We start from the raw sequence: 27,757 nt of genomic DNA, 5'->3' as shown, positions 1-27,757 counted from the left end.
GAAGGGTTTTTTGTGTCTCTATCTCCTTCAGTTCTGCTCTGATCTTAGTTATTTCTTGCCTTCTGCTAGCTTTACAATATGTTTGCTCTTGCTTCTCTAGTTCTTTTAATTGTGATGTTAGGGTGTCAATTTTAGATCTTTCCTGCTTTCTCCTGTGGGCATTTAGTACTATAAATTTCCCTCTACACACTGCTTTAAATGTGTCCCAGAGATCTGGTATGTTGTGTCTTTGTTCTCGCTGGTTTCAAAGAACATCTTTATTTCTGCCTTCATTTTGTTATGAAGCCAGTAGTCATTCAGGAGCAGGTTGTTCAGTTTCCATGTAGTTGAGTGGTTTAGAGAGAGTTTCTTAATCCTGAGTTCTAGTTTGATTGCACTGTGGTCTGAGAGACAGTTTGTTATAATTTCTGTTCTTTTACATTTGCTGAGGAGTGCTTTACTTCTAACTATGTGGTCAATTTTGGAATAAGTGCAGTGTGGTGCTGAGAAAAATGTATATTCTGTTGATTTGGGGTGGAGAGTTCTGTAGATGTCTATTAGGTCTGCTTGGTGCAGAGCTGAGTTTAATTCCTGGATATCCTTGTTAACTTTCTGTCTCGTTGATCTGTCTAATATTGACAGTGGGGTGTTAAAGTCTCCCATTATTATTGTGTGGGAGTCTAAGTCTCTTTGTAGATCTCTAAGGACTTGCTTTATGAATCTGGGTTTTCCTGTATTGGGTGCGTATATATTTAGGATAGTTAGCTCTTCTTGTTGAATTGATCCCTTTACCATTATGTAATGGCCTTCTTTGTCTGTTTTGATTTTTGTTGGTTTATAGTCTGTTTTATCAGAGACTAGGACTGCAACCTCTGCCTTTTTTTGTTTTCCATTTGCTTGGTAGATCTTCCTCCATCCCTTTATTTTGAGCCTATGTGTGTCTCTGCACGTGAGATGGGTCTCCTGAATACAGCACACTGATGGGTCTTGACTCTTTATCCAATTTGCCAGTCTGTGTCTTTTAATTGGAGCATTTAGCCCATTTACATTTAAGGTTAATATTATTATGTGTGAATTTGATCTGTCATTATGATGTTAGCTGGTTATTTTGCTTGTTAGTTGATGCAGTTTCTTCCTAGCATTGATGGTCTTTACATTTTGGCATGTTTTTGCAGTGGCTGGTACTGGTTTTTCCTTTCCATGTTTAGTGCTTCCTTCAGGAGCTCTTGTAGGGCAGGCCTGGTGGTGACAAAATCTCTCAGCATTTGCTTGTCTGTAAGGTATTTTATTTCTCCTTCACTTATGAAGCTTAGTTTGGCTGGATATGAAATTCTGATTTGAAAATTCTTTTCTTTAAGAATGTTGAATATTGGCCCCTACTCTCTTCTGGCTTGTAGAGTTTCTGCTGAGAGATCAGCTGTTAGTCTCATGGGCTTCCCTTTGTGGGTAACCTGACCTTTATCTCTGGCTGCCCTTAACACTTTTTCCTTCATTTCAACTTTGGTGAATCTGACAATTATGTGTCTTGGAGTTGCTCTTCTCGAGGAGTAACTTTGTGGCATTCTCTGTATTTCCTGAATTTGAATGTTGGCCTGCCTTGCTAGGTTGGTGAAGTTCTCCTGGATCATATCCTGCAGAATGTTTTCCAACATGGTTCCATTCTCCCCATCAAGTTCAGGTACACCAATCAGACATAGATTTGGCCTTTTCACATAGTCCCATATTTCTTGGAGGATTTGTTTGTTTCTTTTTACTCTCTTTCCTCTAAACTTCTCTTCTTGCTTCATTTCATTCATTTGATCTTTGATCACTGATACCCTTTCTTCCAGTTGATCGAATCGGCTACTGAAGCTTGTGCATTCATCACATAGTTCTCATGCCATGGTTTTCAGCTCCATCAGGTCCTATAAGGACTTCTCTACACTGGTTATTCTAGCTAGCCATTCGTCTAATCTTTTTTCAAGGTTTTTAGCTTCTTTGCAATGGGTTCAAACTTCCTCCTTAAGCTCGGAGAAGTTTGATGGTCTGAAGCCTTCTTCTCTCAACTCTTCAAAGTCATTCTCTGTCCAGCTTTGTTCCATTGCTGGCGAGGAGCTGCGTTCCTTTGGAGGAGGAGAGGTGCTCTGAATTTTAGAATTTTCAGCTTTTCTGCTCTGTTTTTTCCCCATCTTTGTGGTTTTATCCACCTTTGGTCTTTGATGATGGTGACGTACAGATGGGGTTTTGGTGTGGATGTCCTTTCTTTTTGTTAGTTTTCCTTCTAACAGTCAGGACCCTCAGCTGCAGGTCTGTTGGAGTTTCCTGGAGGTACACTCCAGTCGCTGTTTGCCTGGGTATCAGCAGCGGAGGCTGCAGAACAGCGAATATTGATGAACAGCAAATGTTGCTGCCTGATTGTTCCTCTGGAAGCTTTGTCTCAGAGGGGTACCCGGCCGTGTGAGGTGTCAGTCTGCCCCTACTGGGGGGTGCCTCCCAGTTAGGCTACTCGGGGGTCAGGGACCCACTTGAGGAGGCAGTCTGTCCGTTCTCAGATCTCAAACTCTGTGCTGGGAGAACCACTACTCTCTTCAAAGCTGTCAGACACGGACATTTAAGTCTGCAAAGGTTTCTGCTGCCTTTTGTTCGGCTATGCCCTGCCCCCAGAGGTGGGACAGAGGCAGGCAGGCAGGCCTCCTTGAGCTGCGGTGGGCTCCACCCAGTTTGAGCTTCCTGGCTGCTTTGTTTACCTACTCAAGCCTCAGCAATGGCTGGCGACCCTCCCCCAGCCTCGCTGCCACCTTGCAGTTCAAACTCAGACTGCTGTGCTAGCAATGAGCGAAGCTCCATGGGTGTGGGACCCTCTGAGCCAGGTGCAGGATATAATCTCCTGGTGTGCCGTTTGCTAAGACCTTTGGAAAAGCTCGGTATTAGGGTGGGAGTGACCTGATTTTCCAGGTGCCATCTGTCACCCCTTCCCTTGGCTAGGAAAGGGAATTCCCCGACTCCTTGCGCTTCCCGGGTGAGGCGATGCCTCACCCTCTTTCAGCTCACACTCATTGGGCTGCACCCACTGTCCTGCCCCCACTGTCCGACAAGCCCCAGTGAGAAGAACCGGGTACCTCAGTTGGAAATGCAGAAATCACCCGTCTTCTGCATCACTCATGCTGAGAGCTATAGACTGGAGCTGTTCCTATTTGGCCATCTTGGAACCATCCTCCCTAATGTCTGCATTCTTGATGTTGACTTTAACAGGAATGCCTTGGGGTGGAATATTGATTAAAGTTAGATATTTGAGGTATTCTTTATCAAGTTTTCAAAGTATTTTTTAAATACCTAAAATTGCATTTAATCAAAGATGAGGACTGAATTTTATCAAGTGAATTTTTCACCTTTATAGAGATGCTCATCTATTTTTCTTGTTTGACTTACTCAGTTGAATTATTGTTATAGACTTGTTAATGATAGACCATTTCTACAATCTCAGAAACATCCTAATTACTCATTGTATTGTTTCTTCAGGACACAGCTAGATTGATTGGGATTTCTTTATTCTGAGCTCAATCCCTTCCCCATAAATGACTGAAATTTATCCCTTTCATTTGTATTTTCTCATAATTACTCTTAATTTTATAATATATATACTTACAAATATTTTTCTAACAACATCAGGAGTTAATTGGCATCTATAGCTTCCTTTCAATTAGACAACTATCTTACATGGTTTTAGTGCACTCTCTCCCTCCCTAACCCACCTTCAGCCAACTCCCTTCTCCCTTCTTATCATTGGCAGTTTTTAGCTCGAGATTTTTATTAAGATTTTTGTCATCAATACTTTTTGGTACTTAGCACTAAATTTTACTACTTTTCTTTGCTAAATAATCCTTCTTGTATTTTATTATTTTAGAGTCCATTTCTTTTTAAACTCTCCATCCTCTGGGAATTCAGATATGGATCTGTCTTCCATGTCTTTTAGCATTTTAGTATGTTTTCTGTCTCTTTGGCCTCCCCTGGTGAGTTTGGGAAAATTCTCCTTGGTCTTCTCTATCATTAATTTTCTCATTAGTGGTGCTATTTGCAACCCAACTCATCCAATGAGTTTTTCTTTTCAATAATTGTCTATAATTTCCATGATTCTTACTCTATTTTTAAATGAATCTTGCCTCTTTCTGAGGATATCTATTATAAATGCCTATTCTGCTCTTTTATTTCTGTTTTATTGGGTATTAACTTCTTTCATATCTTGAGTTTGGCTCCTTTCTATTATGGTATTTGCTTTCTGCAGTATCATGCTTCTTGATTGTGCAACTGTGTTTAAGGCTTCTTGTGAAAGTGCTTGTTGATCTATTTTCATAGCCTGCTTGTTGGGGTGCTGGATCAAACCAGTCTCTACTAATTGTCTTTTCTTTTCTTTCTCTCTCTTTTTTTTTTTTTTTTGGTGACATCTCGCTCTGTGGCCCAGCCTGGAGTACAGTGGCACAATCTCAGCTCACTGCAACCTCCACCTCCCAGGTTCAAGTGATTCTCCTGCCTCAGCCTCCTGAATAGCTGGAACTACAGGTACCCACTGCCACGCCCGGCTAATTTTTGTGTTTTTAATGGAGACAGGGTTTCACCATGTTGGCCAGGTTGGTCTCGAGCTTCTGACCTGAGGCAATCCATCCACCTCGGCCTCCCAAAGTGCTAGGATTACAGAGGTGAGCCACCATGCCTGGCCCCAGTCTCTACTAATTTTCTACTGATGCTGTAACAAATTACCACAAATGTGGCTTAAAACAATATACATTTATTATCTTACCATTCTGTAGGGTAGGAGTCTGACACAGGTCTTGTTGGGCTAAAATCAAGGGACTGGCAAGGCTGCATTCTTTCTGGAGGTTCTAGGAGGGAATCCAGGTACTTGCCTTTTCAAACTTCTAGAGGCTGCTCAGATTTCTTGACTCATAGTCCCCTTCCTTTATCTTCAGGGCCAGCAAGGATGGGCCAAGTTCTTCTCATATCACATCACCATGACATCCTCTCTGCCTTCCTCTTCCACTTTTAAGGATGCTTGTGATTACGCTGGGGCCACCCAAATAATTCAGGATAATCTTCCTATTTTAAGATCAGTTGATTAGCAACTATAATTTCATCCGCAACATTAATTTTCCTTTGCCATGTAACATACCATATTCACCAAGTCGGGGGATTAGAAGTAGACATCTTTGGGAGGCCAGTATTCTATCATAGGTGAGTCCCTTTCTGGATTTCAGAGACTTCTCGGTTTCAGTCCCCTAAGAGTTCCCTTGCCTTTTAGTGTGTTCTGGATCTATCAATCCATCAATATAGATAAAACTTTAATAGATAGATATAGATATAACTTAATTAATATTTTAAAAAATATTTGGTCATTTCAGGAATTTAAGGCAAGAAGAGGAAGCTGGAACACATACAAACCACCCTTTTGACTATCATAATTTGTAATGTTTGTATTTGAAAATGTGATTTTGTTGCCCAGGTTGGAGTGCAGTGGCACAGTCTTAGCTCACTGCAACCTCCGCCTCCCAGGTTCAAGTGATTCTCCTGCCTCAGCCCCCAAAGTAGCTGGGACTACAGGTGTGTACCACCACGCCTGGCTAATTTTCTTTTTTTTTTGTATGTTTAGTAGAGACAGGGTTTCACCATGTTGGCAAGGCTGGTCTCGAACTCCTCACCTCAGGAGATCCACCTACCTTGGCCTCCCAAAGTGCTGGGATTACAGGTATGAGCCACCATGCCAGGCCTCTTAGAACATTTTTAAATGTGATTTTAAAAGTTTCTTTTATAGTCAGAAATATGACTTTTATAATTTCTGTTTTGGAATACTTAATTTAAGATGTATGTATTTGACCTAAAAAACAATTGATTTTAGTAAATGCTCTATGAACTCTAGAGACTTAGACATATGATGTTCTCTTTTTGTAGGGTACAGCTTATGTCTCTATTAAATCCTTTATTAATTATCTCATTCAAATTTCCATATATGTTTTTATTTTTTGTTACTTGATCTAAGAGTGACCCAGAGAAATATGCTAAATACTTTTACTCACAATGTCTCCATGTGTTTTGTAACATTTTTTACTTTGTAAATTTTGATGCAATATTACTTGCTGCATAAGTGTTCTTATCTGTTACATCTTCATTGTGAGCTGTTTGTTTTGACCATATAACCAGTATAAAGTAGTAGCTTCTCCTATCATTGCCCAACTCTCTAGTACTTTGACCAATATATACTTTGTATATATTGTGTATAAAAACTGCAATTCCTGATGAACACGGCTACCAGTATTCCAGTTGCTGTCCATATCTGTAAGTATTGTCTGAGTTACACATCTCAGAATGCGGTGTGCTCCCTAAAGTTGTTCCCTGCCCCATGTCCAGCTCTTACCTAGTACTGTCCATCACTAAGTGTAAAGTTTGGGGAGAATGGAGTGTGGCAGTCCACAGAAGGAAAACTCAGCATGCTGATCCACTCATGTCAGTACCATTGAGGTAAAAGGGACACTGACTAATTACTCATTAAGTACTAGTTGGAACTTATCCTCACTGTTTGAATCAGAGACAGAGAGAGGATAAATTTCTTCCTGCCTTTCATCAGGGAGTCTATTTTCCTGAGACAAAGCTTGAGTGTGGCAGGTTTGCCCTAACACAGTTCCAGTTACATTTTTGTGAGTGAAGATGCTCCTGGATCCTGCCGTTACGTTTCTGTGCTTCTTTGTTTTCAGTGGCAAAGTGGACTTTTCAAATGTATGTATGTCTCTGTGGGTGTTCTGATGGGCAGTTGGGAGAAGTTATATGGATTAGTGAAGAGCTTTTAACCATACGCCATTCTGTAATAAAAGTTCCCCAACTCAGGGTTTTCACTCTTCCAAAGAGTGGTTGGTTGAAACTGTACTCATCTCTTGCCTGTTTACTATTTCCAATATATCCTCTGATGATGAAAAGTGGATCCTTTGTAAATAAAGGACTCATCTCTTTCCTGTTTTACCATTTCCAATACATCCCCTGATGGTGAAAAGTGGATCCTTTGTAAATAAAGGATTCATCTCTTGACTGTTTTACTATTTCCAGTGTATCCCCTGATGGTGAAAAGTGGGTCCTTTTTAAATAAAACTGAGCAATGAGCAGTGCTCATTTTGGTAATCTGCTCTCAATTATCCCTGCAACACAGAGCCTTACTTTAAAAATGTTGGTGGCTGCTTTTGTCCCCCAGGAGCTCATAGATGCTTTCTTGTGCAGAACAGAGCCTGAAAAGTTCTGAGCCAGCCTGGCAGTTCCAGTCCTTTGTCTCAGTCATGAACATGGGGTTTGTGGGCTCACGCACCTGCTGCCCTGCCTCAGTCAGGTAGTCTTTTCTTGTTTGCTCAGCATCATTGTCATGAACATCAATGTCTACAATCTGTCGCAATGCAACGAGGCTTTCTGGGCCCTGAGAAAGTAGTTATCTCTTCTATACAGCAGCTTTAGCCTGGCAAACTTTTTCATTTTGTCAGTGTGTTAGCTGTTAGAACTTGATGTTTTCAGATTATCATGTGCTGAATCCTGTCTCTCTAAATTTGTGGCTTGCAATCTAATGTTGGTTGGAAAAATACTTACCCATTGTAATGGGATCTGTGTCAACAATGAGATTCTATAATTAAAACACTCCTGGGATTAAAAAAAGCACAGTATATGTGTCATTGCTATGGCCCGAATGTTTGTGTCTCTCTGAAATTCGTATGTTGAAACCTAATTACCAACATGATGGTATTAGACGTGTGGGCCTCTGGAAGGTGATTAGGTCATGAGGACAGGCAGCCAGGATGCCCCTGTGGGAGCTGGGTGGCCATGGAGACTTGTCTGGCCTTGTGTGCTGGCACACAGAGGCATGCTGGCTTTTGCCCCCCGTGGGGGCTCACAGATGCTTTTCTGTGCAGGTAAGAGCCTAAGGGGAGTAGACTCCTAAGCATATGTCTGAGTTTCTGAGACTGGCTCTTTGCTTTCCCTTTAAAGTAATTTTAGTCCCACCCCTTTTTCCCAGTCATGAACATGGGATCTGTGGGCTTGTGTGCCTGCTACCAGCCCCCAGCAAGGCACAAATGCCCAGTTTGGCCTGGGTTAATTGCATTTTCTCACTGGCTCCATGAATGGTGATATCACGTCTGCCAGGCCACTTATAGCTAGTTTTGGTCAGGTCCAATTCATGAAGGTGGAGGGAGTAGGTAGTTCCTCCTTTAAGATATAAATATAGCCTCATTCCAGTCCTCATCTGCCCTCCCAAAAGGATTGATCCCTCTCATCTTCCACAGGGCTTTGGTCATCACGTTGTAGGCAGATCCACCTCCTGGCCAGGCCTCAATGTCCTGCCAACCACCTTCCTCCCCTTCCCTTTCTTTTGATGTCACCTTGGCTAAATTGCATTGGGGATCAGAAAGTCGGGTTTGGGTCAGAATCCTGAAAGATGCAAGCCCAAGTGCTGTAATCCTGAATGTTGAAATCCTGGAAGATCAAAATCCTGAAAATACAATTCTGAAAAAAAATTTTTAAACATTCTTTAAAAGACATTCATTTACATTTTTGAAAGGCAATTTATTTGAGAAACATATGAAAACATGACAATATTTTATAAGTCACTTTACAAATAAAGTACACAATAATGACATACATATTTTTGCAAGCATGAACACTCAGATATGCTAAGGACAGTTGCATGCGTAAACACTCATGAACAGATGAACCGTACTCAACAAATGAATGGCTTATATAACTGCTGCCATCCACGCTGTCAAACCATGATGGGCAACCTAAGTCCTTTGATGCGATTGATCAAAAACTGTGATGGGTCACCACCACATATATAGTTGCCCAGAGAGCTCAGAGCTTGAGAAATTTTATCTTTCACAAATGCAGATGGACAAAAAGGACTTTTCATTTATTGAGAAAGTTTCCCTTTTTTCTTCTCTCTTTCTCTCTCTCTCTCCTTTTAATCTCTGCTCACTGCAACTACCTCTGCCTCCTGGGCCCAAGCCATCCTCCACTTCAGCCTCCCTAGTAGCTGGGACTACAGGCAGGCACCACTATGCCTGGCTAATTTTTGTATTTTTTGTAGAGACAGGGTTTCACTGTGTTGCCCGGGTTGGTCTCAAACTCCAGAGCTCAAGCCATCTGCCCGACGTGGCCTCCCAAAGTGCTGGGATTACAGAGATGAGCCTCTGCGCCCAGTAGAAGTTTCAGTGTTTTCACATACACACACAATGCTTGCACACAAAGTCAATGTTGTGATAATGTACTTTTATGGAGTCAAAATAAATTTTTTGCATAAAATAAATTAGAACTCTCCAATAGTCTTCATAAAATTTATACCTCCAGTATTGGAAATGATGTGAAGATGAAATACATAGCATAGCAAATTGTAAAAAATAATGTTGATGATTTAAAATAATAGAACAAAGGAAAAGAAAAGCAAAAAAATTAACCATCCACCCCACCCCTCAAAAAAAAATCAAGAAGAAAAAGTATATCATAGGAACAGATTATGGGGATTTGCATCGAGGTAGTCCATAAGAGCTGGCCAACTTTCACCATTATTAATAAAGTCTTGCATCACAACAAATAGCTGATTTATTTCTTCCAGGGCACTGTTCTCCTCAGAAAATACATTCACATTTATTTTCGATGTGGCACTGCTCATTTGGAAATGCTTCTCTGCTTCTATTTACACCAACATGAGCATTCCTGTTAAATGTTCCCATCTTCAGTGCCATGCTTCTGTGTTGATTTGGGTACATGAAAATCTATTCTGCATGCAGTCATATACAGACCACACATTTGGCAGAAACAATACTGGTGATCAATCAGCAACAGCATTGTGTGTCTTCTTTTTTTTTTTTTTTTTTGAGATGGAGTCTTGCCCTGTCACCCAGGCTGGAGTGTAATGGCGCAATCTTGGCTCATTGCAACCTCCACCTCCCGGGTTCAAGCAATTCTCCTGCCTCAGCCTCCCGACTAGCTGGGATTACAGGAACCCACCACCATGCCCAGCTAATTTTTGTATTTTTTTAGTAGAGACTAAAAAATTTCACCATGTTGGCCAGGCTGGTCTTGAACTCCTGACCTTGTGATCCATTGGCCTCGGCCTCCCAAAGTGCTGGAATTACAGGTGTGAGCCACAGCACCAGGCCTGTGTCTTCTTATCCTACCATATGCATTATTATTTTCAAATCAGTCAGTAACTTTACTGGGTTCTTTAGGCAAATGCAACTTTAATTCATTGAGAACTCCTGGTATTTCATCAGCCAGAAGGAACGCCAGTGCAGACAAATAATGTATTTTTAAACTAAATTTTTCATCATTGCCACATTATGTGGCCAATCCTCTCAACTGAATTTTCTGACAAATGCATTGGGCTGAATGGAAGAAAACAAACTTTTTTGGTAACACCTTGAAATTCCCTTTTAGAAGCCTTGATCACACCTAATTCCAGATCAAATGATAGGTCATTATGATTTGAGGATTCAGTTGGACATTAGGGATTTTAGACTTTGGGGACTTTGATCTTTTAGGATTTCAGCAGTCAGGATTATGGCCTTCAGGATTGTGTCTTTCGGGATTATAATCAGCACTGCTGAAAGTCTAGCTCAGCACTGGCACCACTGTCGAGTGCCCATCAGGAGGTTTCTCAGGCTCAACTAAACATTCATACCCACATGCCCCAATAGGCCACATTCAGAAGCTCAATTTTCTACCTGGTACTTATAGTTCATACACAGTCCTTTCATCCTGGATGCAATTTACCAGTCAGGGATCATTTTTACAATAAGTAATGTTGGCTGGTACACAACTGACTTTCTGTATGTTTCAGGTTTTCAGAATAGGGCTAGGAAGTTAACTTGAGGTCAGATCAGTCCATGGAGAAAGAGAGAAATGGATTTGTTAACCCTTCAGCCGTGAAGGGTCACTGGTTGCAGCAGATGTCTGAGTTAGTGCCAAACTGGATACTGGTATAAACTACTGAGTATGTCTTGGAGTTTTTGGGACTGGCTTCTTGCCTGCTTTTTTAAATTATCAAACTGGCTGGTCTAATATTTGGTGGTGGGGGAGGATAAAAGAACTTCTTCTTTAAAAGAGAATAACTATTTTTTGAGTACAGCACGTAGTTAACTTTCAATACAGTTGATTTAAAGCCTTTGCCTAGTAAGTCCAATGTCTATGCTTTTTTATTTCTATTAATTTTTTTTTAAAAATCAATAGACCTTATTTTTTAGAGCAGTTTTTTTTTGTCTATTTAGTTTTGCCTTTCCCGGAATATCATATAGTTGAAATAAAATAGTATTTAGCTTTTTCAGACTGACTTCTTTCACCTAGCAAAATGGATTTAAGGATCTTCCCCCTCCTTCTCTCCCCTCCCTCCCTTCCCTCCCTTCCTCCCCTCCCCTCGCCTCCCCTCCCTCCCTCCCTTCCTTCCTCTTTCTCTCTCTTTCTCTCTCTCCTTCTCTCTCTCCCTCTCTCCCTCCTTTCTTTCCTTCCTTCCCTCCCCTTTCTTCCTTCCTTCCTCCCTTCCTTCCTCCCTCCCTCCCTGCCTTCCTTCTCTTTTTCTCTTTCTTCTTTCCTTCCCCACAAAATAATTATACATATTTATGGGGTAACTATAATATTTTGACACATACATACCGTGTGTCAAATCAGGGTATTTAGGATATCCACCATCTCAAACATTTATCATTTTGTGTGTGGGTGGGGGAACATTCCAGATCTTCTCTTCTAGCTGTTTTGAAATATACAATAAATTATTGTTAGCTGTAGTCACCCTACTGTGTTATTGAACACTAGAACTTTTTCTTTTTATCTAACTGTATGTTTTTATCCATTAACCAACCTCTCTTCATTCCCTCACTCACCTCTTAGTCTCTGGTAACTATTGTTCTACTCTCTACCCTCCTGAGATGAGTATTTTAGCTCCCACAGATGAGTGAGAACACACAATATTTGCCTTTCTGTGCCTGGCTTATTTTGCTAACATAATGACCTCCAGGTCCATCCATATTGCTGCAAATGACACGATTTAATTATTTTTAATGGCTGAATGGTATTCCATTGTGTATATATATCACATTTTATTTATCCATTCATCTGTTGATGGACTGTTAGGTTGATTCCATATTTTGGCTATTGTGGATAGTGCTGCAATCAACATGGAGGTGCAGGTATCCCTTTGATACACTGATTTCTGTTCTTTTAGATAAACATCCAGAAGTAGGGTTGCTGGATTGTATGTTAGTTCTATTTTTAGTTTTTTGAGACAACTCTGTACTGTTCTCCATAATGGCTGTACTAATTTACATTCCCACCAGCAGTGTATAAGAGTTCTCTTTTCTCTGCAGTCTCACCAGCATTTGCTATTTATTGTCTGTTTGATGATAGCCATTTAAACTAGAATGAGATGATATCTCATTGTGGTTTTGATTTGCACTTCCCTGATGATTCATGGTGAGCATTTTTTTCATATAACTGTTGGCCATTTGTATGTCTTCTTTTGAGAAATGTCTATTCAAATCCTGTGCCTACTTTTTCATAGGATTATTATTATTTTTGCTGTTGAGTTATTTGAGTTCTTTGTATATTGTGGCTATTAGTCTTTATTGGATTAACAGTTTGCAAATATTTTCGCCCATTTAACCCTGTTATCTATTCACCCTGTTGATTGTTTCCTGTGCTGTGTAGAAGTTTTTAGTTTAATGTAGTCCCATTTGTCTATTTATGTTTTCATTGCCTGTACTTTTGAAATTTTAACCATAAGATCTTTACCTAGACCAAAGTCTCAAGCATTTCTTCTGTTTTCTCTTAGTAGTTTTATACTTTCAAGTCTTACATTTAAGTCTTTAATCCATTTTGAATTGATTTTTGTATATGGTAAGAGATAGGGGTCTAGTTTCATTCTCATAGGGGTCTAGTTTCATTCTTATACATATGAGTGAGTATGAAGTCAGCATCATTTATTGAAGAGAGTGGCCTTTCCCCAATGTATGTTGTTGGCACCTTTGTTGAAAATTGATTGGCTGTAAATATGTGGATTAATTTATGGGTTCCGTATTCTGTTCTATTGGTCTATGTATCTGTATTTGTACCAATACCATGCTACTTTTGCTTTGCAGTATCATTTGAAGTCAAGTGGTGTGATCCCTTCAGCTTTGCCCTTTTTCCTCAGTATTGATTTGGCTATTTGGGGTGTTTTCTGGTTCCATATGAATTTTGAGATTATTTTTTATATTTCTGTAAATAATATCATTGGTATTTTGATAGGGATTGCATTGGATCTGTAGATTGCTTTGAGTAGTGTGGTCATTTTAACAATATTAATTCTTCCAATCCATGAACATGGGATGTCTTTCCATTTTTTTGTGTTCTCAATTTCTTTCATCAGTATTTTGTAGTTTTTGTTGTAGGGGCCTTTTGCCTTCTTGATTGTTTATTCCTAGGTATTGTAATTGTCTTGTAGCTATGCAAATAGGATTGCTTTCTTGATTTCTTTCTTTCTTTTTTTTTTTTTTTGAGACTGAGTCTCACTCTGTCACCCAGTCTGGAGTGCAGTGGCACAATCTCAGCTCACTACAACCTCTGCCTCCCGGGTTCAAGTGATTCTCATACCTTGGCCTCCTGAGTAGCTGGGATTCCAGGTGTCTGCCAACACACCTGGCTAATTTTTTGTATTTTTAGTAGAGATAAGGTTTCACCATGTTGGCCAGGCTTGTCTTGAACTCCTGACCTCAGGTGATCTGCCCACCTCAGCCTCCCAAAGTTCTGGGATTACAGGTGTGAGTCACCACACCCAGCCCTTGTCTGGTTTTGGTATCAGGAAAATGCTGGCTTTGTAGAATGAGTTAGGAGGAATACCTTCATCTTAAATTTTTTTGAATAGTTTGAGAAAACTTTGTGTTAATTATTTGTTAAAAGTTTTGTGTAATTCAGCAGTAAAGCCATCCAGTCCTGAGAATTTCTTTGTTGGGAAATGTTTTATTACTGATTCAAGCTTATTACTTATTATTGGTCTGTTCAGATTTTTCTGTTTCTTCCAGGCTCAAATTTGGTAGGTTGTATGTATCCAGAAATTTATACATTTCCTGTAGGGTTTCCAATTTGTTAACATATAGGTGTTCATAATTGTCTCCAATGATCTTTTATATTTCTGTGGTATCAGTTGTAATGTCTCCTTTTTTATTTCTGATTTATTTATTTTGGTCTTCTTTCTTTTCTTGTCTTGGTTAGTCTAGCTAAAGGTTTATTGATTTTGTTTATCTTTTCAAAAAACAATTTTTTTGTTTTATTGATCTTTTCTATTTTTAAATATCTCTTTTGTTTAGTTCTCTGAGCTTTAGTATTTCTTTCCTTCTCCTAACATTTGAAAGTGTTTGTTCTTGCTTTTCTATTTGTTCTTGCTTCCTTGAGGTTCATTGTTAGGTTGTTTATTTCAAATCTTTCTACTTTTTTGATGTAGGCATTTATTGCTATAAATTTCCATCTTAGCACTGTTTTTGCTGTGTCTCCTAGGCTTTGGTGTCCTGTATTTGCATTTTAATTTTTTTCAAGAATTTTTTTCACCTCCTATTTAATTTCTTCATTCACCCAATGGTTGTTCAGGAGCATGTTGTTTAATTTCCATGTATTTATACAGTTTCCAAAGTTCATCTTGTTATTCATTTGTAGTTTTATTCCATTGTGATCTGAGAAAATACTTGATATGATTTCGATTTTTAAAACTTTTGTTGAAACTTGTTTTGTGGCCTAAGATGTGGTCTATTCTGGACAATGTTCCATGCACTGATGAGAAGAATGTGTACTCTGCAGCTATCAGATGAAATGTTCTGTAAATATCTGTTAGATCCATTTTGTCTAAAGTGCAGTTTAAATCCAATGTTTCTTTGCTGATATTCTGTCTAAGTGATCTGTTCAATGCTGAGAGTGGGATGTTGAAGTTCCCAACTATTATCGTATTGGAGTCTATCTCTCTCTTTTGATCTAATAACATTTGCTTTATATATCTGGATGTTCCTGTGTGGGGCACATATATACTTAGAATTGTTATATCCTTTTGATGAATTGATCCCTTTAACATTATATAATGGCTTTTTTGTCTTTTTTAATAGTTTTATACTTAAAGTCTGTTTTATCTGATAAGTATAGCTATTCTTGCTTGCTTTTGGTTTCCATTGGCAGGGAATATCTTTTTCCTTTCCTTCAATTTCAGTCTATATGCATCTTTGAAGGTGAAGTGAGTGTCTTGTAGGCAGCATATAGTTGGGTAAGTAAAAAAATCGATTCAGCTAGTTTATATCTTTTAAGTGAGGAAGTTAATCTTTTTACATTCAAGGTTATCACTGATAGGTAATGACTTATTTCTGTCATTTGGCTTATTGTTTTCTGGTTGTTTTGTATATCCTTTGTTCCTTTCTTCCTCTCATTGTTTATCATTGAACTTTGGTGGTTTTCTGTAGTAGTAACTTCAACTCTTTTCTCTTTCATTTATGTATTTGCTCTACTAGTGAGTTTTATACTTTCATGTGTTTTCATAGTGGTAGATATAATCTTTTCACTTCCAGACGTTCTACTCTCTTAAGCATTTCTTACAGGGCTCGTCTAGTGATGATGAATTCCCTCAGTTGTTGCTTGTCTGGGAAAGAATATTTCTTCTTCATTATGGAAGGACAGCTTTGATGGGTATAGTCTTCTTGGCTGACAGTTTCTTTTTTTAGCACTTTGAGTATATTATCCCATTCTCTCCTGGCCTATAGTTTCTGCTGAAAAATCTGTTAGTCTGATGGGGAGTCTCTTCTATATGACTTGACTTTTTAAATTTCTTGCTGTTTTTAGGATTCTCTTTTTGTCTTCAACTTTTGAGAGTTTGACTGTGATCTTCCTCAGAGAGTATTTTTGAATTAAATCTACTTGGGAATTTTTGAGCTTCTTGTATCTGGATGTCTATACCTCTTGCAAGACCTGGGAATTTTTTAGCTATTATTTCATTAAACATGTTTTCTATCCCTTTGCTCATCTCTTCTCCTTCTGGAACTCCCAAAATGTGAATTTTGTTTGCTTAATGGTGTCCCATAGGCTTTCTTTATTCTTTTTTATTCCTTTTTTTTTTTTTTTGCCTCACTGGGTTATTTCAAAAGACTTGTCTTCCAGTTCAGAAATTCTTTCTTTTGCTTAATCTAGTCTATTGTTTTTTAATTTTTAATTATATATATATATATATTTTTTTTTGAGCTGGAGTTTTGCTCTTGTCACCCAGGCTAGAGCATAGTGGTGCGATCTCAGCTCACTGCAACCTCTGCCTCCCGGGTTCAAGCAATTCTCATGCCTCAGCCTCGCAAGTAGCTGGAATTACAGGTGCCTGCCACCACGCCCAACTAATTTTTGTAATTTTTTTTTTTTTTTTAGTACAGATAGGGTTTCACCATTTTGGCGAGGCCGGTCTCGAACTCCTGATCTCAGGAGATCCACCCACCTTGGCCTCCCAAAGTGCTGGGATTACAGATGTGAGCCACTGCACCCAGCCTAGTCTATTGTTTGTACAAGCTCTTGATTGTATTTTTTTACTTCATTTATTGACTGCTGTAGTTCCAAAATTTCTGTTTTGTTCTATTTTTAATATCTATTTCTTTGTTGAATTTCTGACTCAGATCATAAGTTGTTTTTCTGATTTCTTTTATTATTTATCTATGCTGTCTTGTAACTCACTGAGTTTCTTTAGTATCATTATTTTGAATTACTTTTCAGCCATTTTATAGATTTTCTTTTCGTTGGGATCTGTTATTAGAGAATTATTGTGTTCCTTTGGAGGCTTCATGTTTCCTTGCACTTTTGTATTTCTTGTGTCCTTATGTTGATATCTATGGATCTGATGTAATAGCTGCTGCTTCCAATTTTATGGATTGGCTTTGATAGGGAAAGACTTTTGCCTCTAGGTGTTTTTATAGTGTTAGTTGAGTATAGGGTGCTTTGGCTTTGATTCTGAGTGGGCACAGCAGTGTAGTTTCTGTATGTTTTCTTCAGCTGTCATCAGTGTCAGTGGCATTTGGGTTCCTCAGTGGCTTAGGTTGCAGTTGTTAGCAAACGCTATGGCAAGGCTTTGCTGGAGATGGGGACACCAGGCAGGCCTGTTCTCAGGCACCAGTGGTGGCAGCCGTGGCCTAGGCTTGCCGACTCTCAGGTCCCCGTGTGATGTATGTGGGCACTGGTGGTGATGGGTCCTTGAACCTCCAAGAGATTTAGTTGGATGCTTGCAGTGGCAGTAATGGACCAAGTGGGAGGGCAGGTTCTTGCGCCCCTGCACAATTTGTGTGGCATCAACTGTAGCAGTAGCAAAAGTGGACCAACCCTCTGGCCCCCAAGTGGTAAGCACAGGCAGTAGCAGTGGCAGCAACAGGCTGGGCAAGCCAGTCCCCAGGACCCCATGTGGCATGCGTGGATGAGTGTTGGCCATGGCAGTGGCAGGCAGGCACTAGCAGCAGAGGGCATGGTGGACCTGTCCTCAGGCCCCTTGGAGGCATGTGTAGATGTGTTGTAGTCCTACTGCTAGGGAAGGTGGGGTTGCTGTAAGTGGCGGTGGCCCTGGGCAGGTGGCTCTGAGGCTCTGGGGAATGCACACTTTGACTCCCTTTGTCCCAGGGAGAACCACTAGGTGCACTGTTCTTCCTGTTTCCTGGGATGCGGGGCATTGCATGGGCTAGAGTGCTGGGGACCTGGCTGCACTGCTGGTCTTAGCTGGCATTGCAATGCTGTAGCCCTCTAGGTGGACATAGGAGAATATCAGTGGGGCTTCAGGGGTATGGAGATTCAGGGTTGTTGGGCCCTAGAACAGGATGTGTATGGTGAGGGCTGGGCTCTTAAAAGGGCCTTATGCTGAAGCTGTTTGGGTTTCAGGGTATGGGGTATGTGGGACCCAATGTGAAGTCCCATTGTGGAACAATGCCATTGCATATATTCCAGACAGCCCCAGGGCATGTGAGGGCCAACGAGCTAGCTCATGGCTAGGATTACAGGAGTCCATAGTGAAAACATGGACCTCTGAACATCTCTCAGTTAAACTTTCCCTGGAATGGGAAGTTCCTCCTGGTTCTGAGCTAGTCCCAGCTGGGCTGGCTGCTTCACTTCCCTCTCCTCCCATGCCTCAGAGGTGCACTGTCACTTCTCTGCTGAATTCCAGTGTTCTCTCTTAGATGCTCATTCAATGTGTGATTATCTGCTCACTGTTTTGGTCCTTCTTTGCAGAGGGGGTGAATGCTGGGTGCCTCTATTCAGCCATTTTAATGCTTTTCCAGCTAATTTTTTAATTGTTCAATAGTATTTTATTGTGTGAATGTACCAGTTTGTTAATATTTTTACCTATTGAGGGATATCTTGTTGCTTCCAATGTTTGACAGTTATGAATAAAGCGTCTATAAACATCCACATGGAGGCTTTTATATGGACATAAATTTTCGGTTCTTTTGGTTAAATACCCAGGAATGTGATTTGCTGGATCGTGTGATAAGACTGTGCTTAGTTTTATAAGAAACTGTGTTCCATAGTGGCTGCACCATTTTGCATTCCCACAAACAGTGAAAGAGAGTTCTTGTTGCTCCACATCCTCACCAACATTTGATGTTGTTTTTGGATTTTACCCATTCTCATAAGTGTAATGTAATTTCATTGCTGTATTAATCTGCAAAACCATGATGAAATATGATATCGAATAGCTATGTATATGTGTATTTGCTCTTTACATATCTTCTTTGGTGAGGTGTCTGTTTAGATTTTTGTGCCCATTTAAAAACTAGGTTGTTTGTTTTCTTATTGTGGAGCTTAAGAGTTCTTTGCATAGTTTGGATACAAGTCCCTATCATATATGTGTTTTGCAAATATCTTCTCTCAGTCTATGGTTTGTCTTTTTCACTCTCTTGCAGTGTCTTTTGCAAAGCAAAAATTTTAATTTTAATGAAGTCCAACTTAACAGTGTTTTCTTTCTTGGATTATGTTTTTGATGTGGTATCTAAAAAGTCATCACCAAATCCAAAGTCACCTAGATTTTATCCTGTGTTATCTTCTGGAAGTTTTATGGTTCTGCATTATACATTTAGGTCTATGGTTAATTTTGAGCTGATTTTTGTGAAAACTGTAAGGTCTGTGTCTAAATTCTTTGTCTTCTTCTTTTTTTTTTTTTTTTTGCATGTGGAGGTCTAATTGTTCCAGCACCATTTGTTGAAAAGATTATCCATTCTCCACTGAGTTGCCTTTGCTCGTTTGTCAAACAGCAGTTGATTATTTTTGTGTGGGTCTATTTCTAAGCTCTGCATTCTGGTCATTTGACCTATTTGTCTATTCTTTCACCAAAACCACACTGCCTTCATTGCTGTAGCTTTGTAGCAAGTCTCAATGTTAGGTGGTGTCAATTATCTGACTTTGTTCTTTTAATTTTTTTTTCCTGTGAATAAACAATACTTTCTTGTTTCTTCGCATGGCTAATTTTTTTAAACAAATAAATTAGAGATTCCTTTAATGCCAAGTTACACAATCAAAAAGACAACAATCTCTTCCCATTTGCTTTTTGCAAGGTTTGTGTTATTTCAGGGCAAAATGCAGAGCAAGTCCACTGGCAAATCTGGGGGCTAGTGATTATTTTGTTTTTATTTTTATTTTTTTACATCAGACATTTTAAACACTATAATGAGGTAACTCTAGAAATCAAATTCTGTCCACCTTTCCCAGAGGTGTTTTATTTTTGTTTTTTTTGACAGGGTCTCATTCTGTCACCCAGGCTGTAGTGCAGTGGTGTAATCATAGCTCACTGGAGCCTCGACTTCCCCGGGCCCAAACAATCCTCCCACCTCAGCCTCCCGAGTAGCTGGGACTATAGGCACATGCCACCATGCCCAACTAAGTTTTGTATTTTTTGTAGAGACGGAGTTTCACCATGTTGTGCAGGCTGACTTTGAACTCCTGGACTCAAGCAATCCACCTGCCTTGCCCTCCCCAAGTTCTGGGACTACAGGCTTAAGCCACTGTGCCTGGCCTCCCTTTCCCAGGGTGTATTGTTGCTTCTTGTGGCTTATAGTTGCTTGTTTAATGACTTTTCTAAATAATTTTTATAAAGATTATTCTTTGTCTTGTGTGGCTATTACATTTTCTGTCCAGTTAGCTTAGTGGTCAGCCAGTGACTTGAGATTTCTTTAAACATCTGGAGCAAAAACAAAAACCAAACAAAATACCAAAAGCAAAAACAAAAACTCCCCTGATCTTTGCAGATTGGCTGTGTTGGATCACTTTCTCAATGCTTAGCCAGTCTATTCACAGCTCTGCCTTAGCCTTCACTTTCTGCATGCATGGAAGCTAAAGATGAGCCAGAGGAGAAGTTTAGGATTTTCTCAGGTCTTCTCTGAACATGTGTCCAGCCTTGGGCACATGAGTGGACTTCTAGACTCCCTGGTATATACAGAGATTTCCTTAGCCTTTTTTCTCCCACATATCTTTTTCCATATATCTTTGCATATTTCCCAGACTTTTTGATGTGTCTGCTGCTTGCCCTCTCTGTTAGCTCTTGCTCAGGTGGCTGCAGCTAGTATATTTGTCTCTAATTGTTTACAGCAAACACCAGCCAGAAGGCTGCTGCAGCCCTGAGAAAGTTCTAAGGTGTACAAAACAAAGGCAAGCCCTTGAGTGTGAATCCCTCAGGCAGCAATCAGACAGGTCAAAACATACAACCACAATTCTTTGATAACAAGACCTATATTGCCCCTTCTGGCATGAGCAAGCTATGTAACTGGTTATAAAAAGTATCATATTAAATTATGGGGACAGAAACGACTCTACTAGTGAATGAAGAAATCATTTAGATTTTATGGTTAGTAAGTGGAGGTTTGAGAGTAACCATCTGATCTTTATTAATCTTAGTGTATATTATATTTCTAGAATTTGGACTCATATCAAGATGCTCTGAAGAACAACAACCCTTTAGGATAGCCACTGCAACATCATGACCAAAGACAAAGAACCTATTGTTAAAAGCTTCCATTTTGTTTGCCTTATGATCATAATAGTTGGAACCAGAATCCAGTTCTCCGACGGAAGTGAATTTGCAGTAGACAAGTCAAAAAGAGGTCTTATTCATGTTCCAAAAGACCTGCCGCTGAAAACCAAAGTCTTAGATATGTCTCAGAACTACATAGCTGAGCTTCAGGTCTCTGACATGAGCTTTCTGTCAGAGTTGAAAGTTTTGAGACTTTCCCATAACAGAATCCAGCTACTTGATTTAAGTGTTTTCAAGTTCAACCAGGATTTAGAATATTTGGATTTATCTCATAATCAGTTGCAAAAGATATCCTGCTATCCTATTGTGAGTTTCAGGCATTTAGATCTCTCATTCAATGACTTCAAGGCCCTGCCCATCTGTAAGGAATTTGGCAACTTATCACAACTGAATTTCTTGGGATTGAGTGCTATGAAGCTGCAAAAATTAGATTTGCTGCCAGTTGCTCACTTGCATCTAAGTTATATCCTTCTGGATTTAAGAAATTATTATATAAAAGAAAATGAGACAGAAAGTCTACAAATTCTGAATGCAAACACCCTTCACCTTGTTTTTCACCCAACTAGTTTATTCTCTATCCAAGTGAACATATCAGTTAATACTTTAGGGTGCTTACAACTGACTAATATTAAACTGAATGATGACAACTGTCAAGTTTTTATTAAATTTTTATCAGAACTCACCAGAGGTCCAACCTTACTGAATTTTACCCTCAACCACATAGAAACAACTTGGAAATGCCTTGTTAGAGTCTTTCAATTTCTTTGGCCCAAACCTGTGGAATATCTCAATATTTACAATTTAACAATAATTGAAAGCATTTGTGAAGAAGATTTTACTTATTCTAAAACGACATTGAAAGCATTGAAAATAGAACATATCACGAACCAAGTTTTTCTGTTTTCACAGACAGCGTTGTACACCGTGTTTTCTGAGATGAACATTATGATGTTAACCATTTCAGATACACCTTTTATACACATGCTGTGTCCTCATGCACCAAGCACATTCAAGTTTTTGAACTTTACCCAGAACGTTTTCACAGATAGTATTTTTGAAAAATGTTCCACGTTAGTTAAATTGGAGACACTTGTCTTACAAAAGAATGGATTAAAAGACCTTTTCAAAGTAGGTCTCATGACTAAGGATATGCCTTCTTTGGAAATACTGGATGTTAGCTGGAATTCTTTGGAATCTGGTAGACATAAGGAAAACTGCACTTGGGTTGAGAGTATAGTGGTGTTAAATTTGTCTTCGAATATGCTTACTGACTCTGTTTTCAGATGTTTACCTCCCAGGATCAAGGTACTTGATCTTCACAGCAATAAAATAAAGAGCATTCCTAAACAAGTTGTAAAACTGGAAGCTTTGCAAGAACTCAATGTTGCTTTCAATTCTTTAACTGACCTTCCTGGATGTGGCAGCTTTAGCAGCCTTTCTGTATTGATCATTGATCACAATTCAGTTTCCCACCCATCAGCTGATTTCTTCCAGAGCTGCCAGAAGATGAGGTCAATAAAAGCAGGGGACAATCCATTCCAATGTACCTGTGAGCTAAGAGAATTTGTCAAAAATATAGACCAAGTATCAAGTGAAGTGGTAGAGGGCTGGCCTGATTCTTATAAGTGTGACTACCCAGAAAGTTATAGAGGAACCCTACTAAAGGACTTTCAAATGTCTGAATTATCCTGCAACATAACTCTGCTGATCGTCACCATCGTTGCCACCATGCTGGTGTTGGCTGTGACTGTGACCTCCCTCTGCATCTACTTGGATCTGCCCTGGTATCTCAGGATGGTGTGCCAGTGGACCCAGACCCGGCGCAGGGCCAGGAACATACCCTTAGAAGAACTCCAAAGAAATCTCCAGTTTCATGCATTTATTTCATATAGTGAACATGATTCTGCCTGGGTGAAAAATGAATTGGTACCTTACCTAGAAAAAGAAGATATACAGATTTGTCTTCATGAGAGAAACTTTGTTCCTGGCAAGAGCATTGTGGAAAATATCATCAACTGCATTGAGAAGAGTTACAAGTCCATCTTTGTTTTGTCTCCCAACTTTGTCCAGAGTGAGTGGTGCCATTACGAACTCTATTTTGCCCATCACAATCTCTTTCATGAAGGATCTAATAACTTAATCCTCATCTTACTGGAACCCATTCCACAGAACAGCATTCCCAACAAGTACCACAAGCTGAAGGCTCTCATGACGCAGCGGACTTATTTGCAGTGGCCCAAGGAGAAAAGCAAACGTGGGCTCTTTTGGGCTAACATTAGAGCCGCTTTTAATATGAAATTAACACTAGTCACTGAAAACAATGATGTGAAATCTTAAATAAATTTAGGAAATTCAACTTAAGAAACCATTATTTACTTGGATGACGGTGAACAGTACAGTCCTAAGTAACTGTCTGGAGGTGCCTCCATTATCCTCATGCCTTCAGGAAAGACTTAACAAAAACAATGTTTCATCTGGGGAATTGGGCTAGGCGGTGAGGTGGTACTCAACCTGCCAGTTAGAGACAGCCCAGTCTCTTCTGGTTTAATCATTATGTTTCAAACTGAAACAGTCTCTTTTGAGCAAATGCTCAGTTTTTCAGCTCCTCTCCACTCTCCTTTCCCAAATGGATTCTGTTGTGAGCAAGAGTTTATATGGTTTCATGGCAGCAAGGAAACAGTCAACTTCAGCATCATATGCACCAATCCTCGGAGTGCCCTGTGAATCCTATTGGTCTTTGGGTCAGTGTCATCATTCTCTTCAAGTTTGGGGCTTAGGGAAAAAAATTAGATCAGCTACGGCATATAAAAAAGTCTTTTGTGTTTCACATATGTGTAATAGCTTATTTAATTTTTTATCCTGCTACACAAATATGTAATTAACCAATGAGGACTCATGACTTGATAGTGTATGTATGTATGTAAAGGGAAATATGGACTTAATCATAAGCTGTTGTGGTAAAAGACGTGGATTCACCTGCTTTCCAAGAAAACTCAGGGCCAAATTTATTTGCAACTTGATATTGAATGGGACTTTTCTGGTTGTCTTAGAATTCTGGCTAAAGCCTCAAAGTTGACAAAAGACAGTAACTGCACCCACATGATACTAGACACAGCCAGTCTGGACTTATCGAAAGAGCAGAAAGAGTCCAATGACTCCCAATCTGTATTATCCATCTCTAGAAGTCTAGAGTCAAAAGCGTGATTAAAGAGTCATTAAGTGGAGGTTCTAGACCATAGGGAGATTGCTTTGAATTTCTTGCAGACAAGTGTGAGGGACTCTAAGCACGGTAGAAGGTAGCCTGGCATCCCACTCCGAGACTGAAAGCTTGCAGAGTAACAGGAGCACACAGGTTCAGTGTAGCAGACGTGGTGTGGCTTGAGAACTCTTGGAAGAGCTTGATGAGTGTTTGCTGGAGTTTGGGATGAGGGTGGGCACTGGGAACACGGAGACTGGTAAATAGTGCTTGGCAAATACAAGTGCTTGATGAATATTTGTTGAATGAATAGATGAGTTCTTCCCCCCTGGGGAATCCAGAAGGGGAAAGGTTGGCTTGAGCAACCCAAAATGGCAGGATGAGAGAAGAGAAGCACTGATAGCAACCTGCCCTTCCATTATTGACATGGTAAAAGGATGTGAATTTCTTCACATGGCTTTGACTATGGAAGAGTAGCTGGGCTTGCGTTGTCATGATGGGATATCAGCCAATAGGGTAGCCTGTTGTACAAAGAAACTATAGCAGTAAGAGGACACGGGGTTAGGCAGAAGAGGGGTTTGGGGTGGAGGTTGCTGCAAGAGGTCAGCCAGATAATGTGGCCCTGCATCAAGGAACTGTGCAATGTGGGGTACACTCAAGGCCCTCCAATAACTCACTGATGTGCCCTATGAAAAAGCCAGCATTTGGACTCTGCCATAGCAGCTGGCAGGAACATGCTGGCCTGTCTGACTTATTCAATAGTTAACTACAGGGAAGATCTGCTCCTCTTTGTGTAATACCCTCTTCCCTTGCAATGGCATAGGGACATCTAGAATATAGAGAAGACAGAGACAATGGAGGAAGAGTAAAGAAACTGACTATACGCCTTCTTCATTTCACTGCAAGGAAGGCCATGCAGATTTTTGAATGAGGTGTGAGATTGCTGTTAAATTGGACTGGCCTGGACATTTTAATCCCTTAAATAGAGGTGCAATGACTAAAATGAGATTCGTCACTAAAATTTATGGTATCTGCCCAAGATTCAGGAGTGATGATGGGAGGAGATCCAACAGAACTTTGTTGTAAGGCAATGGTTAGAGAAAAACGAAGCCCTTGCTTTCTGGACTTAGTTCATTCAATAAACTGGTTTCGGCCAGGCACGGTGGCTCACATCTGTAATCCCAGTACTGTGGGAGGCTGAGGCAGGTGGATCACTTGAGGTCAGGAGTTCGAGACCAGCCTGGCCAACATGGTGAAACCCTGTCTGTACTAAAAATACAAAAATTAGCCGGGTGTGGTGGTGTGCACCTGTAGTTCCAGCTACTTGGGAGGCTGAGGCAGGAGAATCACTTGAACCTGGGAGGCAGAGGCTGTAGTGAGCTGAGAGAGTGCTACTGCACTCCCCCCTGGACAACAGAGTGAGACTCCATCTCAAAAAAATTAAAAGAAAAAAATCTGGTTTCATAATAGCTGTAACGAAATAAGCCTTAATGATATTTTATTGGCATCATCTTCTGTCTGCATTAGCCCTTCCTTGCTCTTCCGGAGAACAACATTTATTTTCCTTCCTAGGCTCTATCCCAAACGGCACATTCTTCCACAACCCCTGCTGAACAGATCTGTTGAACTGTTGCCTAATCTAAAAACAATAAAAACAACAAACAACCACAATAACAACAACAACAACAAACTGCCACAGATTCTAAATAATCAAATCTTTTTAAATGGTATCAATGTTTCCCACAAAATATTGTTGACACTGAAAATATAGACTTTTAGCATTATTTTTTTTTAAACCTACATCCCCTCGGCGGAGGGGCCTCCCTGCATCCGAGTGGAAAGTAGGGTCCTCACAGTCCTCTCCGTCACATTCTTCCCGTTTCTTTTCTTCACAGAACACATCACTGTCTAAAATTATCTTAGTTGCTTACTCGACTTCTCTTTCTCTCCTCTAAAGTATAAGCTCCAGGAAGAAGGGAGCCTTCTCCACCTGTTCCCTGCCTCTCCCCAGTGCTTAGGGGACCCTGCGCACCCCATTGTAGACGCGCAGTAAAAACTCGTGGGATGAGCAAATGACTCTGAAACGGTCCCATGCAGGAAATGTCCATGAAGTTCTGGATTTTATCTAAAAAGCCCAGGCAGGCGGGGGCGGGGGCGGCGGTGCTGCAGTTCCACGCTGAGCTGCCTCCTGGCCGCTCGTCCACGCTGCAGTGCCTGGGCTGCCCGGGCGCCTGACCTTGGCCGTGGACACATTCGCTGTGCCCGCTGCTCCTCCCCATCCGCCACTGGAAGATGCTGGGGCGACGCGGCTCCAGGTTTAGCAGGACACTGAGAGAAAGAAATGGCTGCCTTTCGGAGGCTGGGTGAGTCCTTCCCTGTGCCTCACCTCCTCGCCCCACAGCGGCCCTGCAGCTCGTCCCACGGGGCCCATTGCCCGGTAGGACGCGCGCTTTTGTTTTGAGGGTCAGGCATCTTCCCTGTCGTCATTTTTGGGAGGTTGAAAAATTGATCCAGAAAGACCTAAAACAAAAAACAAAAACAAAAACAAAAACAAAAAACAAAAAAGCAAAAAGGAGGCAAAACAAAACAAAAATCCATACAAATAAAGTGTCTCCTCCATCCATGTTTGTGCTATTCCTTCTCATTCCCCCATCCAATACCACAATTTGGTAAGTTTGCCTCAACACGTTTTCAGTTCTTAACACTGTGATAAGAATAAACAATAGATCCCGTAGTAAGATGACCTGTTAAAAGGAATGGGGCATGGCAGAGATGAGTTTGGATAAGGAAAGGTGTCAGTCCGTTTGGGCTGCTCTAACTAAGTTCTGAGATGTGTGTTAGATAAGTTTGGCTTTGGTTGAACAGCATAGAGTGCACTCACACAGACAGATGGTATAGCTTACTACACACCTAGGCTTATGGTATAGCATGTTGCTTCTAGGTAATTGTAACACAATGCTAAGTATTTGTGTATCCAAACATATCTAAACATAGCAAGGCTACGGTAAAAATATGGTAAAAAAGATAAAAAATGGTACACCTGTATAGGGCACTGATGTGGGTTGGCTGTGTCCCCACCCAAATCTCATCTTGAATTCCCACTTGTTGTGGGAGGGACCCAGTGGGAGGTGATTGCATCATGGAGGTGGGTCTTTTCCTGTGCTGTTCTCCTGTTAGCGAATGGGTCTCATGAAATCTGATGGTTCTTTAAGGGGGAGTTTCCCTGCACAAGTTCTCTCTCTTCCCTGCTGACATGTAAGATGTGACTTGCTCCTCCTTGCCTTCTGCCATGATTGTGAGGCTTCCCCAGCTCTGTGGAACTGTAAGTCCAATAAACCTCTTTCTTTTGTAAATTGCACAGTCTCAGATATGTCTTTATCAGCAGTGTGAAAATGAACGAATACAGGCACTTACCATAAATGGAGCTTGCAGGATTGGAAGTTGCTCTGGGTGAGTCAGTGAGTGAGTGGTGAGTGAATGTGAAGGCCTAGGACATTACCATATCCTACTGTGGACTTTATAAGTCCCATTGTACATATAAGCCACAC

The 27,757-nt window shown here is 40.5% G+C and overlaps 1 protein-coding gene across 1 annotated transcript; it reads left to right on the top strand.

Moving 5' to 3' along the window:
* Window positions 1-4,222: 4,222 nt before the first annotated feature.
* Window positions 4,223-27,562, top strand: TLR6 (toll like receptor 6). Its single transcript, XM_009239873.4, has 2 exons — window positions 4,223-4,515; window positions 20,896-27,562. Exon 2 carries the CDS (start codon window positions 20,960-20,962, stop codon window positions 23,348-23,350), a length of 2,391 nt encoding a protein of 796 aa, XP_009238148.3. The 5' UTR covers window positions 4,223-4,515; window positions 20,896-20,959; the 3' UTR covers window positions 23,351-27,562.
* Window positions 27,563-27,757: the final 195 nt, after the last annotated feature.

The sequence above is a fragment of the Pongo abelii genome, chromosome 3 (genome assembly GCF_028885655.2).
Source record: "Pongo abelii isolate AG06213 chromosome 3, NHGRI_mPonAbe1-v2.0_pri, whole genome shotgun sequence".
NCBI classification, from domain to species: Eukaryota; Metazoa; Chordata; class Mammalia; order Primates; family Hominidae; genus Pongo; species Pongo abelii.
Note: the sequence above shows the minus strand (reverse complement) of the source record. Positions and strands in the feature narration are given on the sequence as shown.